The sequence below is a fragment of the Geotrypetes seraphini genome, chromosome 6 (assembly GCF_902459505.1).
Source record: "Geotrypetes seraphini chromosome 6, aGeoSer1.1, whole genome shotgun sequence".
Lineage (NCBI taxonomy): Eukaryota > Metazoa > Chordata > Amphibia > Gymnophiona > Dermophiidae > Geotrypetes > Geotrypetes seraphini.
This window is the reverse complement of record NC_047089.1, coordinates 219,581,402-219,599,233: the sequence shown is the minus strand read 5'-3', so window position 1 is coordinate 219,599,233 and position 17,832 is coordinate 219,581,402. Positions and strand designations below refer to the sequence as shown.

General features: G+C 42.4%; 1 protein-coding gene across 3 annotated transcripts in view; it reads right to left on the bottom strand.

Moving 5' to 3' along the window:
- Positions 1-17,832, bottom strand: part of FAM160B2 (family with sequence similarity 160 member B2) — a 52,062-nt gene that overhangs the window by 8,384 nt on the left and 25,846 nt on the right. For 2 of the 3 annotated variants that reach the window (XM_033950062.1, XM_033950061.1), the window contains 6 exons: positions 14,893-14,969; positions 12,598-12,793; positions 10,111-10,280; positions 9,770-9,907; positions 8,701-8,791; positions 7,373-7,516 (listed from right to left, as the gene is read on the bottom strand). In XM_033950062.1, the coding sequence (XP_033805953.1) occupies positions 7,373-7,516; positions 8,701-8,791; positions 9,770-9,907; positions 10,111-10,280; positions 12,598-12,793; positions 14,893-14,969 (816 nt within the window). The remainder of the gene's footprint in view (positions 1-7,372; positions 7,517-8,700; positions 8,792-9,769; positions 9,908-10,110; positions 10,281-12,597; positions 12,794-14,892; positions 14,970-17,832) is intronic. The other variant, XM_033950063.1, reaches the window with a different exon arrangement.

The following is a 17,832-nucleotide window of genomic DNA, read 5'->3' as shown; positions in this document are numbered from 1 at the left end:
ACTAAACGAATCAAAAACAAAATTACTCTGGCTCGGCCCAAAACTCGAACATCTGCCCACCCTTTTCGCACTACCCACAGGCGATACACTACAACTCGATTTCTCATCCAAGGTCCTTGGCATCATTATCGATTCCTCTCTCTCCCTCAATGACCACCTCAATTCCTTGGCAAAATCATGCTTTTTCAGCCTCCACATGCTGAGGAAAGTTAGATCCTACTTCAGCCAACAACACTTTGCCATCCTTGTCCAATCGATCATCCTCTCCAAACTAGATTACTGCAACGCCATCTACCTAAATCTATCAAAAAAAAAGTCTTCTAAGACTCCAACTAATCCAGAATACTGCAGCCAAACTGATCTTCTCAAAACGCAAATCTGACCATGCCTCCCCACTCCTTGCCAAACTTCACTGGCTCCCAATAATCTCCAGAATCCATTTCAAATGTTCCTGCCTGGCTTTTAAGATCATTCACGGCATCCTCCCTCCTCTTATCCCGCTATCCTTCAACTCCTCCAATCCCGACTCCTCCAGAACTGCCCAAAGGTATAAACTAGCCTTCCCCTCTCTACGCGGCATCCACTACGCAGGCAAACTGGGAAAATCCCTTCTCTCCAAAATCACAGGTCTTTGGAACGACCTCACCATCCCGTTGCGGAACCTGGACTCCCTTCAATTATTCCGCAAACAACTGAAAACCAGGCTTTTCATCAAATTGTAACTCTATCCTCCCCCCCCTTTCTCTCCTCCCTTCTACACATAAGTTCATGTAATCCTTTTTCTTCTTCTCTGCCTACTATCTAAGTTCTTGTAAACCGTGTCGAGCTCCATACTTATGGAGATGATGCGGTATATAAACTTAAGGTTTAGATTAGATTAGAGCTAACCCCAGACTCGAAAGTGTGTATACTCTCCCCTGACCCAGATCGGTGTTTACTTACCTTAGTCTCAACCTGATCTTTGGCACACCAGAGCTGGAAAGCTTCCAGGCCTTAGCAAAGGCTGCACATGTTTATGGCTTCTTAGCTCAAAGAAGAGTAGCAATGACTACTTCCAAATCCCTTGCGGGTCAAAGAGCATGTGCTCAATAGCCATGCCATAAGATCAAAGCAATCTGGGTTCTCCATGGGAACTGGACCCTGACTGAGAAGCCCCAAGTGAACCAGTAGCTTGAGGCATCTGTCTCATTGGAGACGCACCAGATCTGCATGCCAAGTCTGGGGTTACCAAGATCACAAGTCCTGAGTGAGAAGCGAATCTGCGGATGACCCGTCCCACCATGGCCCACGGGGGAAATATATATAGAAGCCTCTCTTCCAGATAGGGTTGAACTAACGTATCCAGCCCTGCGCTTCCCAGTTCACCTCGCCAGCTGTAAAAAATGTTTCGCTTTTATGTTCTTGGTTGATGACATCAAGTCCATCTCTGGCCTTCCTCAGCATTGAACTATGAGACTGAACACTCTTTGGGAGAAGGACCACTCCCCTGGGTCTAGAGCCTACCAGCTGAGAAAGTTGGCCTACATGTTGTCCACTTCCACTACATGGGCTGCTGAAAGTGCCTGAAGATGGGCTTCCACCCACATGAACAATATCTTGAACAATATCTGAGCCTCCACACATAATGGAGCATTTTTGGTGCCCCCCTGTCTGTTCATGTATGCTTCCATGGTGGCATTGTCGGAGAACATTCTGACTGCTTTTCCTTCCAGATACTGTTTCACTGCCCTTAGCACTAGACAAATGGCTCAGAGTCCCAGGTGATTTATAGACCACTTTCTCTGTGGAAAAGACCACTTTCTCTGTGGAAAAGACTATTGGCCCTGTACCAGATGACTGCCACAATGAGCTACCCAGCCGAACAGGCTGGTGTCAGTCGTTAGGGTCACCCATGAGATTTGGAGGGGTATGCCTTTTGATAAGGTGTCCCCTTGGAGCCACCAATGCAAATTGTTCCTCGCCTTCCCTGTCCAGGGAAGCTGCTGCTATATGGAATGCCTCTGCAGGGACCAGCTGAGAGCAGAACATCCTGAAGAGGGCACATATGCGCTCTCACCCAGGGAACTACCGGAACTACCTCCAGGGTGGCTCAATCAAACCCAGAACCTAAAGGTAATGCCAGGCTGTGGGATTCAGCATTAAGAGATCCAAAATCAGCTTCCTGAGCTTCTATTTGCATGGCTCGGGAAGAAAGATGTGGCCTTTTGACATGTTGAAGCATATCCCCAAATACTCCAAGCAATGGGTTGGCTCTAGGTGACTCTTATTGAAGTTGACAATTCAGCCCAGATTCTGTAGGATACGCACTAGTTGTACTGTATGCTCACCCTCTGGCCTTGATGGCACTTTGATCAGGCAATTGTCCAGGTATGGGTGCACCTGTATTCCCATCCTGCTATGACCTCCACCATCACCTTGGTGAAGGTGCGTGGGGCCGTCACCAGACCAATGGGTAGGGTTGCAAATTGAAAGTGCCGTTGAAGAACATGAAATCTCAGGTATTTCCTGTGGTCCGGGAAAATAGGAATTTGAAGGTATGACTCCATCAGATCTAGGGAGGCTAGTAATTCCCCCGGAGCCACTGCCGCAATGACGGACTGAACCGTTTCCATGTGGAAGTGCGGTACTCTCAGCACCGCATTTATGGACTTTGGTCCAGTCTTTAGGTGTCTTTCTTGGGCACTATGAAGTATATGGAGTATCTGCCAGCGCCCGATTCTTCTTTAGGAACTGATTCTTTTTTTAAAATTTTATTTATTTATCATTTTTAAATTACAAATCAAATATCCACTTGTACAGAAAGATAAAGATAAGCCAATAAAGAATATTCAAGTTAACATCAAATATCAAATAGGAAAATTACTTCAGCTTAACTTCAGCTCAAGTCCACAATTAGGAACCAAGGTATAAAATGCAAGAAATAAGGAAATTTAACAAAGTTGCTATATAAAGGAAAAACAGGACCATTGGCTGAGACAGGATAACAAATAATTATAACAGTCCTCATATTTCCCCTTCAACCTGGGGTGCTGTAGACAAGAATGTTGTCATCTGGCTCGGATCAAAGAAAACATTTTTTCATACAGTATTGTATCACACATTTACATGGGTGACAGAGAAAAAAAGTCACCCCACCTGGTTTTAAAAGGAGAAATTTGCATCTCTTTTTATGTATATCCTGTGCCAGATCTGGAAAAATTAATATCTTAAGTCCCAAAAAATTTTTTGTCTATTTTTAAGAAAAGCCTAAGCAGCCAGTTTTTATCTGGTGCTAAGGCCAATTTAGCCAATACTGCATCAGAAAGTTCCAACATTGCTGAAACATCAAGTGGTTGCTGGTCCCCTTCTTGTGATTGTAATTGTTCATCTCTTTTGATAGGTAAATAATAAACCTGAGTAAGTGATGGCAACATATCCTCAGGGATTTCCAAAATTTCCATCATGTAATGTTTCACTATATCCCTTGGAGTTATTGTTGCAAACCTTGGAAAGTTAATCAATTTAAGATTGTTATTATGAGAAAAATTTTCTAGGGATTCCAGCTTTCTTCTCAAGTTAGTGTTGTCCTTAATTAATGTTTCTCTAATCTGTTTAGATACTTTCAGTTCTTGATGGATATTCACTAAGGAATTTTTTGTATCATCTATTTCAGCTTTCATATTTTTAACAGAAGTTTCTTGGGCATTAAATTTATCTTCCAACTGTTTCAGCTGGGGTTTAATTGACTTTGCCAAGTTTGCCACAAGATCCCAAAGAGAATCCAAAGTTACCTCTCTGGGTTTTTCTATCATATAGGAAACATTTATAGAATAAGAAATCTCACCAGTTGGCATCCTCTCTTGAACAGCACTACCCAGGATTCAGTTTACCCCTAGAGCTGCTGAACTCTAAGATTCCACCAAACTCTCCTGCAAATGTAGAGAGTTAATTTCCATACTCTCCTCCATGTTCTTCATGGTCTCCGAGGGAGAATACTGTCCACCCTCTGGAAGTACCTCCACTCGTGGGGAGGTGGTGATCTGAGGAGGAGGGGGAGGTGCTCTGGCGTCGGGGCTCAACGTTATCTCCAAGCCCAGGGAAATCGCTTCCGTCTCGCCTCTCCGCTGCTTCTCCAGTGGGACTGCTGACACCCACGATGTCTCCTGGTTACGCCGCAGAAGCTCCTCAATGTTGCCAAACGTCATTGCTTCATGCTGCCACGAGGCTCCAGCGGCACTACGACCTCTTCGTTTTGGCATTGAAGAGGAAGTATCAATCCAAAGCAGGAGTGCAAAAGTTGTTAGAGGTAAGAATCTGCGGCATATCTCTCAGTCAGCAGGGTCTGTGGCCTGGCTTGGCAGGAACTGGTTCTAAGGCTTGAATGTTCAATAGGCTTTGCATTGTCACTCGTACCCTGACCTCTTTTCCTAGCCAGCTGGCTGGAGAGTTGATAAATAGGAGTTCAAATAAATTAAAACTTACATTTCCTTCCCTTAGGGGTAAAAACAGAACTTTCAAGAGATTCAGCCACTCTTTCATTTTCAAACTAACTGAGCTCTGGAAGGAGTTACTTAGAAGTCTAGGCCTCTTCGTTTTATTTTGGAAAGCTCTGAAAACTTTCTTGTTTACTAAACACTTTGGAAATTAAGCCATTCTAGATTACATTCTTCTTCCATATTTATGTACTATACTTACATTATATTATTGTAAACCGAGTCGAGCACCTTTTGGTTGAAGACCCAGTCTATAAAATTAAGTTTTAATTTAGTTTGTGATCCTCTCAAATAATATTTAGAATCCAGTGGTCCAAGGATTTCGCTCCTACTCCCTCCAGAATGCCAACAGTCTCCCGCCTATGTGCGGGAGCATGACAGTCAACCTGGTGTCACTGTGATTTCTTGGAGAATGTGCCCTGAGGGTTGCTGGTGTCTAGAATTGTCAAACCGCTGTCTGGACCCCTGATAAGATCTATGAACAGAAGAACCTGCATAAAATTGGCGAGAACATCACAGGGGACAAAAATTGTCTTGGCCTCCCCCAGGAGGTCGGTGAGGTCTGCTATCAGGCAGATAATGGGGCGACGATCTGCCATATTGGCCATAAGGTTGAGGCCCTTACCAAATAGCTTCTGCCCTTTGAAAGGCAGTCTGCTTAAGGTAGCTTTGGAAGCTGAATCGCCCGCCTATCATCTGATCCAAAGCATGTAGTGAGCAGCAATAGCATAACCTGTTACCTTGCTCCTGACTCTAATAATGTCAAACAGAGCATCTTCCACATAATCCACCCCCTCCAGCATCAGCTGGGGGCAAACGTCCTCCTCTTCAGCTGGACTTCGCCATAACCTGGTGTGGCAAGCACATGCCATGAATAAGGCTGCTGCTGCAGCTTTGATCCCCAAAGCTAACGCTTTAAATTGCCTCTTAAGCACATCCACCTTGTGATCTTGCACATTCTTTAACACCACTCCTCCCTCACTAGGGAGGGAGGTACGCTTAGTTACTTGAGCCATGGTGGAATCCACCTTCAGCTGACGAAATTCCAAAGCAACAGGATAAAGTTTGAACATAGTTTTTGCCACCTTCAGGGAGCCTTCTGGGGCATCCCACTACTCCATGACCAGCAAGGTGATGTCTGGATACAAGGGAAAAAAGGTGGTCTGAGCATTTGTGCCTGACCATGCAATGTGAGGTAGAAAGTTGCTGAGGCTCCAACTTCAACTCTCTGACCACATCCAGAATAACATATGGGACAGTAGCTGACTTGAACAGTCGCCTCACTGATGGATCATCTCCCTGGTCGAGAGCAGCAATTGCCTCTTGACTTCCAGTTCCTGACCAGGAAGCGGAATCCACCAGGAATGAAACTGAGCCCTGAGAAAATAAAGGCATGGAGTCTGATCTCCAATACTTCCAGTGCTACTCCGCTTCGTCACACAGGATGGGAGCCGGCTTCCTCCGCAACAGAGAGACCTCCAGAAGAGGCAGCTCTCCCTGGTCTGATACAGGGATGCCCCCAGGCAGCACAGTGTGTTCAGTGCCTGTCAAATAAGCTTTCAACAGAAGATTCACAAATTCTGGAGTAAATCCTTGAACAGGAGGCCCCAAGGACCCCTGCAAGACCTCAGATTGGCTTCTCTAGGGCTTCGCAGTATCAGTGCATTTGCGTTCACTATTTGAGGGCTCCAGAAGAGATTTTCTCCCTACCACATGTACCCTCAGTGGTTCCCCAGTCCTAGTGGACTCAGAGGAGGCTAAGCTCAAGGCTCCCACCCCTCTCTTGCGTGTGCTGCAGCATGTGGTACTTAGACACTCCTCAGTCAACCTTCCAGCACAAAACTGGCATGATGATAGTGGGCTAAAATATCAAATAAATAAATATAAGGGCAGAACAGCCTGAGGAGCCCATTCTAGTCAATTTTGAGTCAAATCATGGGGTTTTGAGGAAGATGGGGGCTTTAGAAAAAAAAGATTGTTTAAGATCCAAGATGGCCACCACTAGAAAAATCACACCAAAAACAGCACATTGGGGCTTCCCCTGAAAGCTTAGAAAACTCAGTGAAAGGGGATTTGGAGGTGGGGGACCCTACCTCTGGCTCCAGAAACTCTTAAATTCAACTTTAAACTCAAACCTCATCTGATTTTCCCCATAGGGAATAATGGGCTTTACTCATAGTGCTGCTGCTGCTGCTGCTGCTGGTCTGCCTATGTCAGCTTTGCTTCAGCCTAACTGAAGTGGAGAGAACTTTGTGCCTTGAATCCTTCTGGAACAGACCAGACCTGGAAATCTTTGGGCTGCCAGTTGGAATGGAATCAACTGAAGGCTTAACCTCCCACAAATCCTCGTGGTGCAACAGGAGTAGAATAAAATGCAGCAGGCTCCCTGAAACCCAAAGGGATTCACACAGGGGCCCCACAGCCTGCGCTCAAGTCTCTAATAAATCAGAAGGCAAGCAGGCTCCAAGGGGAGCGGACTCTGAGCCTCGAAATAACACAAAGAATGCTGGCTCAGTAGGTACGCCTGGGGGTTGCTCTACAAGCTGCAGTTTGCCCTTGTGGAGTCTGTGTTCTCTCTCAGGCAGAGTAGCCCTAAATATGGAGTCCTCTGGCACCAAACCATCCCCAAAACAGAGTAAAAAGACCTGAAAATAATAAAAAACAAACAAAGCAGATCAGAACACCTCTTCTTGGTTCACCTCAGAAGGAAAAACTGAAGAGGGAGCTATACTACACTGGTGAAGGGGAGGAGCTGAAAGATGTGATTGACACCCTTTTGCAAGTGGTTCACGAGCATGGATTGATCACCTAATGTACAGACTCCTGTGTATATGTAACAGAAACACAGTTAAGGTATTATAATTTAAAGGAAAGAGGAAGATGTCTCTGCATTCTTGTACCTGGTCAAGGATCCCCAACATCCTGTCAAAGAGAACCTTCAGGAAGTGGCCTTCATAAAAGTTAGTTTCCATGTCCCTCACTTCCAGAGGTCGTGGTGTCTGTGGCCAGTTCCAGGTGGAGACATTGGCACGACATTCATGAAACTAGTGAATGGTAGTGAAAAGAAAACCAGATATCATTCACTGCTGAAAGAGGAATGGCTTAAAACTCTTGCCCTACCACAATAAAGGAGAAATTAGGTTCTTACCTGCTAATTTTCTTTCTGTTAGACTGTAGACTGGTATAGTCCTTACGAATGTATTATATACCTCACTGCTACCAGCAGGTGGAGACTGAGGAAGACTTCTTGAGTCTCCACCAGCTGGTAGCAGTGAGGTATATAACACATTCGTAAGGACTATACCAGTCTACCAGGCGCTACAGAAGTACTTTTTAGCATCTAATGACATGCAAAGCAAAGATAAGAAAGTTTGTATGGTTATCCATGTAAATGTATGGTTAAATATTTGGGTTTGAAATTTATTTATTTTTTGCCCCTGAACAGTTACTAGCCTCCCTTGATTTGAAGAAATTGGCAGCTGGAAAAGTTTAGTTAGTATGGAACAATAATTGGGGAACAGGGAATTCAGCTGTTAAGCCTATTCTTGATTTATAATTTTTTTCTCTTTTTTGAGTTTCTCTTCGCTCTATCGTGACCTTTCCTCCTTCAATTATTGTGGTCTAAGGAAGATTTAGTGAATGTTTACTGTTTAATTTAATTTATTTATGTATTTATATACCACTTATATCCTAAGTAGTTTCACATTCAGATACTTTATCATATTTCCCTTCTATGATATTTCTGTCTGTATTTCTTGAGCAAGATTTCTCTTGTGAAATATGTTACATAGCAATAAAATATAAATTAAACAAAAAGAAAGTTTGTATGGTAAGACTTTTTTTTAGGTGGAATGGACAGAAAGCAGGGGGGGGGAGGAATACCATAGAAGGTGGGCAGAGGGAGGACTGGATGTGCATGGGGCAGACAAAAATTTGGTACAGAATGTGTATGTAAGTTGTACAAAAATAATCCACCAGGAAGGAAACTGAACCCTGGGAGTGAAACTTGCATGGAATGGGGGATGGAATTTTAACCAGAGAACTGTGCAGGGGGAATGAGTGGAGCATTGGATCAGTGTCTAAGTGTGTGCAGTGAGGAAGTGTTTGCTACATGGGCATGTTCTAAGAAGGCAGGGCGATATCAGAGAGGGTAAGTGACTATATTTTCACACATAAGGAATATGATAAAACATGACACAAAGGCAAACAAGTTGTAAACTGGTCCTACCAATCCCAGGGCATCATGGACATAGGTGTCATAGCCAGCATCCTCCACACTCTGTGGTGTTTTAGCCTCATCCGGAACAAGACAGAGGAAGCTAGTAGAAAGATGCAGTAACAAAGAGTGTTATTGCTGCACAGGAGTTAAAAATATACTGGAAGTAACAGCCCAATATAGCATCATTGAAAGGAATTTGGTTCTGCTCTTCAAATAGAGGACTGGTTGAGGAAGTATTGATTTGGGTAAAGTCTCAACACATAAAAATGAATATGGAACCTGTGGGATGCCTAAAGGACAGCCACATTCTAACTGCTATTCCATGAGGCTTAATTCAGTTTATAAAAATGTATTGAACTGGGTTAATTCCATTTGCAGGACAAATAAAAAGACACCCAAGTTCTAAAAATGAAAAGAAAGTTGCTCATAATGCCGGTAACAGGCCACCCTACTGGTACAGCACAGAAGCCAGAAGTCCTATGGGCTTTTTAGGGAAGGATTTGAATTTAACTCATGCCTTTTCAGTAGTAGCTCAAGGTGAATAACATTCAGGTGCTGTAAGTATTTCCCTGTATCCAGAGGACTTACAGTTTAAATTTCTACCTGAGGCAATGGAGGCAAAGTGAGCTGCCCAAAATTAAAAGGCACTCAAATGGGATTTGAATCCTCTGCACCTCTAAGACTGTCAGTTCATACTAAGGCAACTCCTTCTGTTTGATCTCCCAAAGCAGGAATAGAGGATCTAGAAATACTAATATCACAATATCTGTTGCAGTTGTCTGGGTCTCGATGCATCTGGGTAGTTAGAACCGACATTTCAGCCATCAAGCTGTGACTTTCTTCAGGGTGTTCTGTGAGGTCTGCAGTTTGTCTTTATATATAATGGGTCCTCTAACCTGATTGGCTGAGCTTCAGGTGAGGCAGGAAAGTCTGTTAGTCACAAATTTGACCTAAGAGAACACTAATATAACATTTCAATAACAAGCCAGGATCACCTATTCCCAGATCAATTCATACTCCAACACTGGCTATTCCTAGACTGATACACAGTACACACCTAACAAATAGCGACAATTACCTGTTCACAATTTGATTCGTTTCTGCATTCTTGTCTGATTTTATGGGTGCTGGTCTGGGGCACTGAAGCACGTTACTGCAAGCCAGGAAATTGGTATCTGGGAATACGTCTGTGAAGTACGGATCCTCTTCTAGCTCCCTGCAGGTGTATCAAATGCAACGGCTGTGACTGAACTACCCCCAATACCAAAGAGTAGGTTGAATGAAGTGTTCACAATGCATGCAGCCTGCTTACCACAAATCATTCTGTGGGCACAGCAATCCAGTGTCATACATCCAATCAATAACAGGCATAGCAGTCAGCGAGCTTTGCACCCTGTTGAATTACAGAACTCTACTCACTCAGTATCCTGATAGTGCTCCAAATCAACCGTGCTAGTCTCCTCTTGTCCCACACTAGGGCGTACAGCATAGCCTCGGCCCTCCAGGTTTCTTAGTACTAGGTTGCATACAATGTGCTCATGAGGTTTGTGAAGCAGTTCTTCAAACAACCTGAGTGTGGCGATACTGATCTGTAGTCAGGGAAGACATGAAGAATAATACATACACACAACACAAACATACAGTATGATGGCACAGAATCACACTCCTAAGTGTGAATCACATCCCAGAAATTATGATAACTGAGGTCACAGTTGCCATGGTAATCAGCAGTTTTGTAATATTTTCTGTAGTTTCTGCTCATCTCTGTGACTGCTTGGCACTTTATTAGCTGTTGCTGTACATGTAAGACCCACCTTTTTTCCTTGGACCTACAGTCATGTGAAAAAATTAGGACACCCCATGAAATATTCAGTTCTTTCTTAAGAAATGTTCACATATCACTGTCAAATCTTTTTTTTTAAATTTAATCTCTGGAAAGGAAAGTGATGTAATTGCAGGTAAACAACAAAATTTTTCCATGATTTACTCATGAAACAAAAGATATCCATAAAAATGTGTATTCTAACTGAGCAATAAATTAGGACACCCTACACCCTAATAGCTAGTATTATCCCCTTTGGCTGAAATAACTGCAGTGAGACGCTTCTTGTAGCCATCTACCAGTCTCTGACATCGGTCTGAGAAAAATTTGGCCCACTCCTCAATGCAGAATTCTTTCAGCTGTGAGATGTTTCAGGGGTTTCTTGCATGTACAGCCTGTTTCAAATCACCCCACAGCATCTCAATAGGATAAAGATCAGGACTTTGACTTGGCCACTCCAGGACTCTCCATTTCTTAGTTTTCAGCCAGTCTTTGGTGAATTTAATGGTATGTTTTGGGTCACTAACGTGTTGCAGGGTCCATTTCCACTTTAGCTTTACTTTTCTTACCGATGGTCTCACGTGTTTCTCAAGCACCCTCTGATACATGGTAGAATTCATGGTGGATTCTATGATGGTGAGCTGGCAAGGTCCTGCTGCAGCAAAGCATCCCCAAACCATGACACTTCCACCTCCATGCTTCACATTTGGTATGAGGTTCTTTTCCTAGAATGCTGTATTTGGTGTACGCCAAACATGTTCTCTTTTCTGGTGGCCAAAATAATTCAATTTTAGACTCCTCTGTCCATAGAACACTATTCCAAAAGTCCTGGTGTTTATCTACGTTCTCTTTGGCAAACTTCAGTCTGGCCTTGATGTTTCTCTTAGAGAGCAAAGGTTTCCTCCTTGCACACCTCCCATGCAAGTTAAATTTGTAGAGGCATGCACTTTCACATCAACAGTAGCAAGAGCCTGCTGTAGGTCCCATAATGACATTTTAGGGTTTTTGGAGACTTCTTTTAGCATCTTGAGGTCTGCTCTGGGGGTCAACTTGCTTGGACGGCCAGAGCTGAGCATGTTGACAGTTGTTTGGAAAGTCCTCCACTTGTACACTATTTTCCGGACTGTGGAATGGCTAATGTCAAATTCTTTTGAGATCTTTTTAAATCCCTTACCAGACTTATAAGCTGCTACAATCTTCTTTCTGAAGGCCTCAGACAGCTCTTTTGATCTCACCGCAGGTGTCCACTCTCACCGCAGGTGTCATGAGCACACCAAACTAAATGTCTGAGATTTAAGTAGGGCATACCTTCTTCAAAATGCTGAGTAACGATGTTCTAATCATGTGCACTTATTATACACCTGTGTGTCATTTGAGCCAGTTTAAGTGGGAGGATATGAGGGGGACATCCTAATTTATTCCTTAGAATACACATTTTGTGGATATCTTTTGTTTCATGAGTAAATCAAGGAAAACGTTTATTGTTTACCTAAAATTACATCACTTTCTTTTCCAGAGATAAATAAAAAAAAGATATGACATCAATATGTAAACATTTCTTAAGAAACAACTGAATATTTCATGGGGTGTCCTTAATTTTTTACATGACTGTATAACAAAATCTTAGGAACCTACCTCCTATCCTTCATTCAATGTTCATGTCCTCAATTCTTAATCTTTTTGTAAACCGCATTGAATCCTAGCTGAAATTTACGGTATAGAAGAAAAATGTATGGCATGGTATACTGTAATCATTCATGAGATTATAGGCAATCCTCTGTGTGCAAACTTTTTTCATTTGAGCAACAAGTTCTAAACATTATTTTGTGTGAGCAACAAGTTCTAAAAAGCAGATTTGTAAGTAGTTTTGTAAGCAACACTCATATAATGTATGAGCAATTGGTCATGTGCTCCGCTTAGTGGGAACATTGGGTTTCCTCCAGTTACGTATATTGGACCCCAAATATTTTTTTTTTTGTAGTTATCAGTTACTGTATGATGAAGGGAAGGACAGCAAACCTCCTGCCTTGGCAATGACACTGCATGTCCCCGCCTGTCCCACTCCCACAGAGATAAGGACTCACCTCATCTGACAGGTGATTGCAATGTTCTATCAGAAGATCACGCAGCGGATGACGATGGTGCAAGTCGGAGGCAGCTTCTGGCTGCCTGTCTGTGCCTAGTATGAAGAACACCAGCTGCTCTAACAGAGCTGGGGCCGAGATCTGGCGCACCAGGGCAGACAGGATAGCAGTGGCATTCAGAATACCAAATTCAGACCTGCTCAACACCACAGTACAAACAAAAAAAAAAGAGAAAATTCAGAGCCAGCTCTGTGAAACAAGCTTTGTTATTAGCCAGTCATTTATTCCCTGATTAATCACTCTGTATATTTATGCCCCACTCTTCCCCTGCACCATCCTCTGATATTCCAGTTATTTAGGCCCTCCACCAGTGTTTCTCACTCCTGCCCTGTAGCATCTCTGCTGTCAGTACCAAGGCCCACCCCCACACAGCTCTTTCATCTACCCCTTGCTACTTGTCTATAAATCTTTCCTTAACTGAACAGATATGGGAATTAGGACTTACCTGCTAATTTTCTTTAGTCCCAACAGACCATTCTAAGACTTGCAAGTTATGTCTACTGAACAGCAGGTGGACAAAGAGAATATAGGATGGTGTGCTCTGCCCTTATAGGGCACTGTGTGGCTCTCCAAGTTCAAAACAGTAGACTCCTTCAAAGTGAAAAGACCACAACACCTCTCTTTTTCCTCCTTTTTGAAAATAGCTGGAACACTAACTCTGACAAAAGTAAACAACCTAGTAGAAACTACTACTACTACTATTTCTACTTATTTCTATAGTGCTACTAGACCAACGCAGCACTGTACACGAAAGATGTAAGAGATAATCCCTGCTAGACAGAACTTACAATCTAATCAAGGCAGACAAACAGGACAAATAAGGGATTAGGGAATTACTTATGGGAATGATAGAACAGACATGGGTACTGAACAAGTGAATAGAAGTTAGGAGTTAAAGACAGTCTCAAAAGGATGAGTTTCTAACCTAGATTTGAATACAGCCAGAGACAGAGCTTGATGTAATTATTCAGGAAGTCTATTCTAAGCATACAGTGCAGCAAGATGGAGAGACATGGAGGGGCATTTTCAATAGGATGTCTAAGTCCAACTTTGGACATTTCCCACAAGACATCTTTGAAATCTTCCTCTTAGTTAGTGTGTGTGGTAAGCTATCAAGTAACATTATGCTATAAGGTGATGCATGGTATGGCTCCAGTGTATTTAGTGTATCATTTGAACTTTTATAGTTTTGGATGTTCTTTGCGTATTTGAACAATGTTTGATTTTCCACCAGTCAGAGGATGCCGTTACAAAAGATTTCATAACAGACTGCTTTCATATCCAGCAGCTATCTGGGATTCTATTCTCCATCGACTTTCTTACTTTTACATCGTATAAGAATTTTAGAAAGCCGTTAAAAACTTATTTGTACGATAAATTTTTCTAACTGACCATCTTATATCTCTTGTAATTGGCTGCCTGATGTTCAACTTTTTTTTGCTGTTGTTAACCGCAAGGATTCACATGGTTTGCAGTATACAAATGTTATGTTATGTTTCCCTAGAAAGGGGTGGCATCAGCAAGGCTCCAAGAGCACTCTCCAAACACACACGGCAGAATAATGAGCCTCCTAACACTTGGCTTCCCTGGGAACTGGGGGAGATAGCCTTGATAGCTCTACTTCAGTGATAAGGCTATGCTTTTGTGCAAGATATCCTGTCTGCTTAAACAAACAAATGCAGTTCCTTCTAAGCATCAGTAGAGAGGATCATTTGCAAGAAGCAAAAAGGAATGGATAAGGTGAAGGTAAAGATGAAGGGAGAGGAAGAGACCCAGACCTCCCTGGGTATTCCCAAGACAGGCAAGGACTTCTCAGATATGCTGTTCCCCCATTGTTCCCAGCGAATTCACCAGAGCAGAAACAGCCTCAACAGATCAGCCTAGGTGCTACACAGAGATCCATCTTCCAATTGCTGGAAATACTGAGCTTGGGGAGTTGCAGTGTCCTATAAAGGCAGTGAAGTAAAAGGCTTTTTTTCCCTTCACAACAGATCCCCGGTGAGGTAAAGTAAGCAGCCTTTTACTTCAGTGGTGACCCCGACGTGATTTTATTTCAGCAGACCACAGAATTCTGCAGGTCATGAACTGGTCTGGTGGGGACACTAAGGAAATTCAACTAAACATTGCTCCAGCACCTACAATGAAATCCAGAACACACATGCAGACTCGTTTCATAAGGTCATGATTTAACAGTTATGTATACAAGAGATCTATTAAGAATCCTATGATACTTACATCTGTAATAGCTGTGCCAGCAGCACCCCATGGAAAAATCCATCAGCAATGGACTTTGCTATCGCCTTAGACACTACCTGAAGAAGAGAAGATTTAACGTGGTCAGAGCTTCAGAGGGAAAAACTAGATTCACTGAAGAACCAGAAGTCAGTTCCCTTGTGTCATGACAGGGATGGACCTCACTCCTGAAAAGGGATATGTTGGGAATGATCATGCTCACTCACATTTTCTGCTAGTGCTTTTAATACTTGTTCTGTGTCAAAGAGCATACAGTAGCAAAGTGGGCTTTCTTTTCCATCACGCTTAATTCACTCAGATCCATGATGCTTAATTGACCTAACAAACCAGAATCTTGGCCAAACCCAACCCATCCCCTCACCTTTTTCCTACAGATCAATAAGCAATGCAAAAAAAAAAAAAAAGTTATTTTCTGTATTTATTTTCCTGATCTCTAATTGCATTTATTTATATTTGATAATCTTCCGTCTCTCTATACACAGTACAGAATAATCACTTGGCTCTTATATATCTATGACTTCTAGTTGCTTTTCTGTTTTATTGCCTTGCGATTGGCACTGATATGATTATATAGACGGGCATTTAGAGATAAGGTCTAAGACCAAGTTTGAATGTTTTGGGATGTGCATCCAAAAACCAGATAGAGAAAATAACCATATTCGAAGCCGCAATATATCCATTACCATTTCTATCTTTTTTTGATCATTTTCAAGAAACAAACTTTCCAAATGCAAAATGCACAAAACAAGCCATTTGAACGTAGGATGGGCCAGCATTTTTAGCAGACTGGTCACACAGAAATGCCAGCAGAGCAGTGGGGAACCCTAAGGGGCACCACAGTAGACTTTACATAAGAGAAGGGGGGCACACAGCATGATGATACCGGGCGCTAACTTCTCTCGCTACGCCATTGGTGGGAGGGCGTCAATGACTACTGGAGGAAGGGGGGGTCATACTAACATTTACCCAGTGGTCATCTGATCAGTTTGGGCACCTTTTTGGCACTTATTTGTTTTCAAAACAGGTCTAGCCCCAAACGTCCAAATTGTTCCCTGGAAGTTTTGCAGCGATAATTAGACATTTTATAAAACATCCAGGTCCTAAGCCTGTCCTAGTCTCACCCAAACCATACCTCTAACATATCCTCTTGGAATTTAGGTAAACAGCAGACAAACAGCATAGAAAAATATCTAGAAAACAGGTTTCAAAAATGATGATGTAAATGTTTTGGCGATTTAACCATCCAAGTGTTATGTTATGCCATTTTTTGGACATTTATCTGTTTTGGAAATGAGCCCCATTGTATCCTAGTGAAGAACTTGTAGGTTGCAGGTAGGTCATTGAGGACATAGCTAGGTTTTGGTTTGAGAAGAGGGATTTTTTTCCTGTTATTAAGCATTGCAGTATTGATACTCGATGGATGCCTGACCAATTGATTTTTGCAGTTTTCCTAATCTGTATGGAGAAATGTTACACATTCAAGCTAAAAGTTGGATACTACATTACAACAGAGGATTTTCTAAAGTTTCTAGCTCTTTTGTGGTTACTTCCAGCTATTCCCTGCCTTTTCTATATTATCCTGTATGCTGGGTAACTATTCTGTTCCTTCACAATGCTCTATATCATATTCATATATATTCTTCCAGAACTTTTGTGTTGTTTGGTGCTCTTATACTTTTCACCTTGTCTCAATTTTTCCACCCCTACACTATTTTCTTATTCTGAATCATTTCAGCTGCACAGTGCTGCTGTTATGTCACTAGAATGTATATTCCTTTTAGGAGGGATGTATCAAAAGTAATGCAAAAGTAGGCATACATTTTTTTATTAACTGACAAAGGTTGTTCAAATTGCACATGTTGGTAGAGTAACTCTTCCTCTATATAAAAGGTACTACTAGAGCAAATGCATCACTTGTGATGGAGACTATCGTTGAACCCAACTCTTGAATCCTCATTGAAAAAATTCAGGAGTGCACTGTCGTACCAACATCTTCACAGCCACTTTCACCTCATCTGTGTCATCAAATTGTTTTCCTCGAAGACTGTCCTTCATTGGACTGAACAGGTGGAAGTCGGAGAGCGCCAGATCTGAGCTGTACAGTGGATAGGGTCCACCGGCCAGTTCAATTTGTCAATCACCTGATTTGTTACCAAAGATGTATGTGGTCATTCACTGTCATGGTGAATGTGGATTGTTTCCAGATTCTTGTTCAGTCTCATCCTCCTAATGGCTTCTATATAAGCTTTTTTATTGTCTCAATGTACCACTTGCTGGTCCTGGTATGGCCATGCTCCAGAAAATCAAATAGAATGTTGTTTTTTCATCCCCAAAAGCAGTCACCCTGACTTTTTATGAAGACGCTGGTTCTTGAACTTTTTAGGCCTTGGAGAAGAGGTGTAACGCCATTCCATGGACTAAGTCTTCATTTTCAAATCATAAAGATAAGAAACATGATGAGAGATAAAGACCAAATGGCTCATCTAATCTGCTCATCCACAGCATCCACTATCTTCTCCTCTCCCTAAGATATCCCATGTGCCTGTCCCACACTTTCTTGAATTCAGACACAGTCTTTGTCTCCACCATCTCTACCAGGAGACTATTCCACAATTCTACTACGCTTTCTGTAAAAAAGTATTTCCTTAGATTGCTCCTGAGCCTCATTCTATATCCTCTCACTCTGGAGTTTCCTTTCAACTGAAAGAGACTTGCCTCATGCATATTTATGCCATTTTAAACGTCTCTATCATATCTCACATCTCTCGTCTTTCCTCCAAAGTATATATATTGAGATCTTTAAGTCTGTCCCTGTATGCCTTATGACACAGACCACCAATCATTTTAGTTGCCTTCCTCTGGTCCGACTCCATCCTGTTTATATCTTTTTGAAAGTGCAGTCTCCAGAACTGTATAAAATAT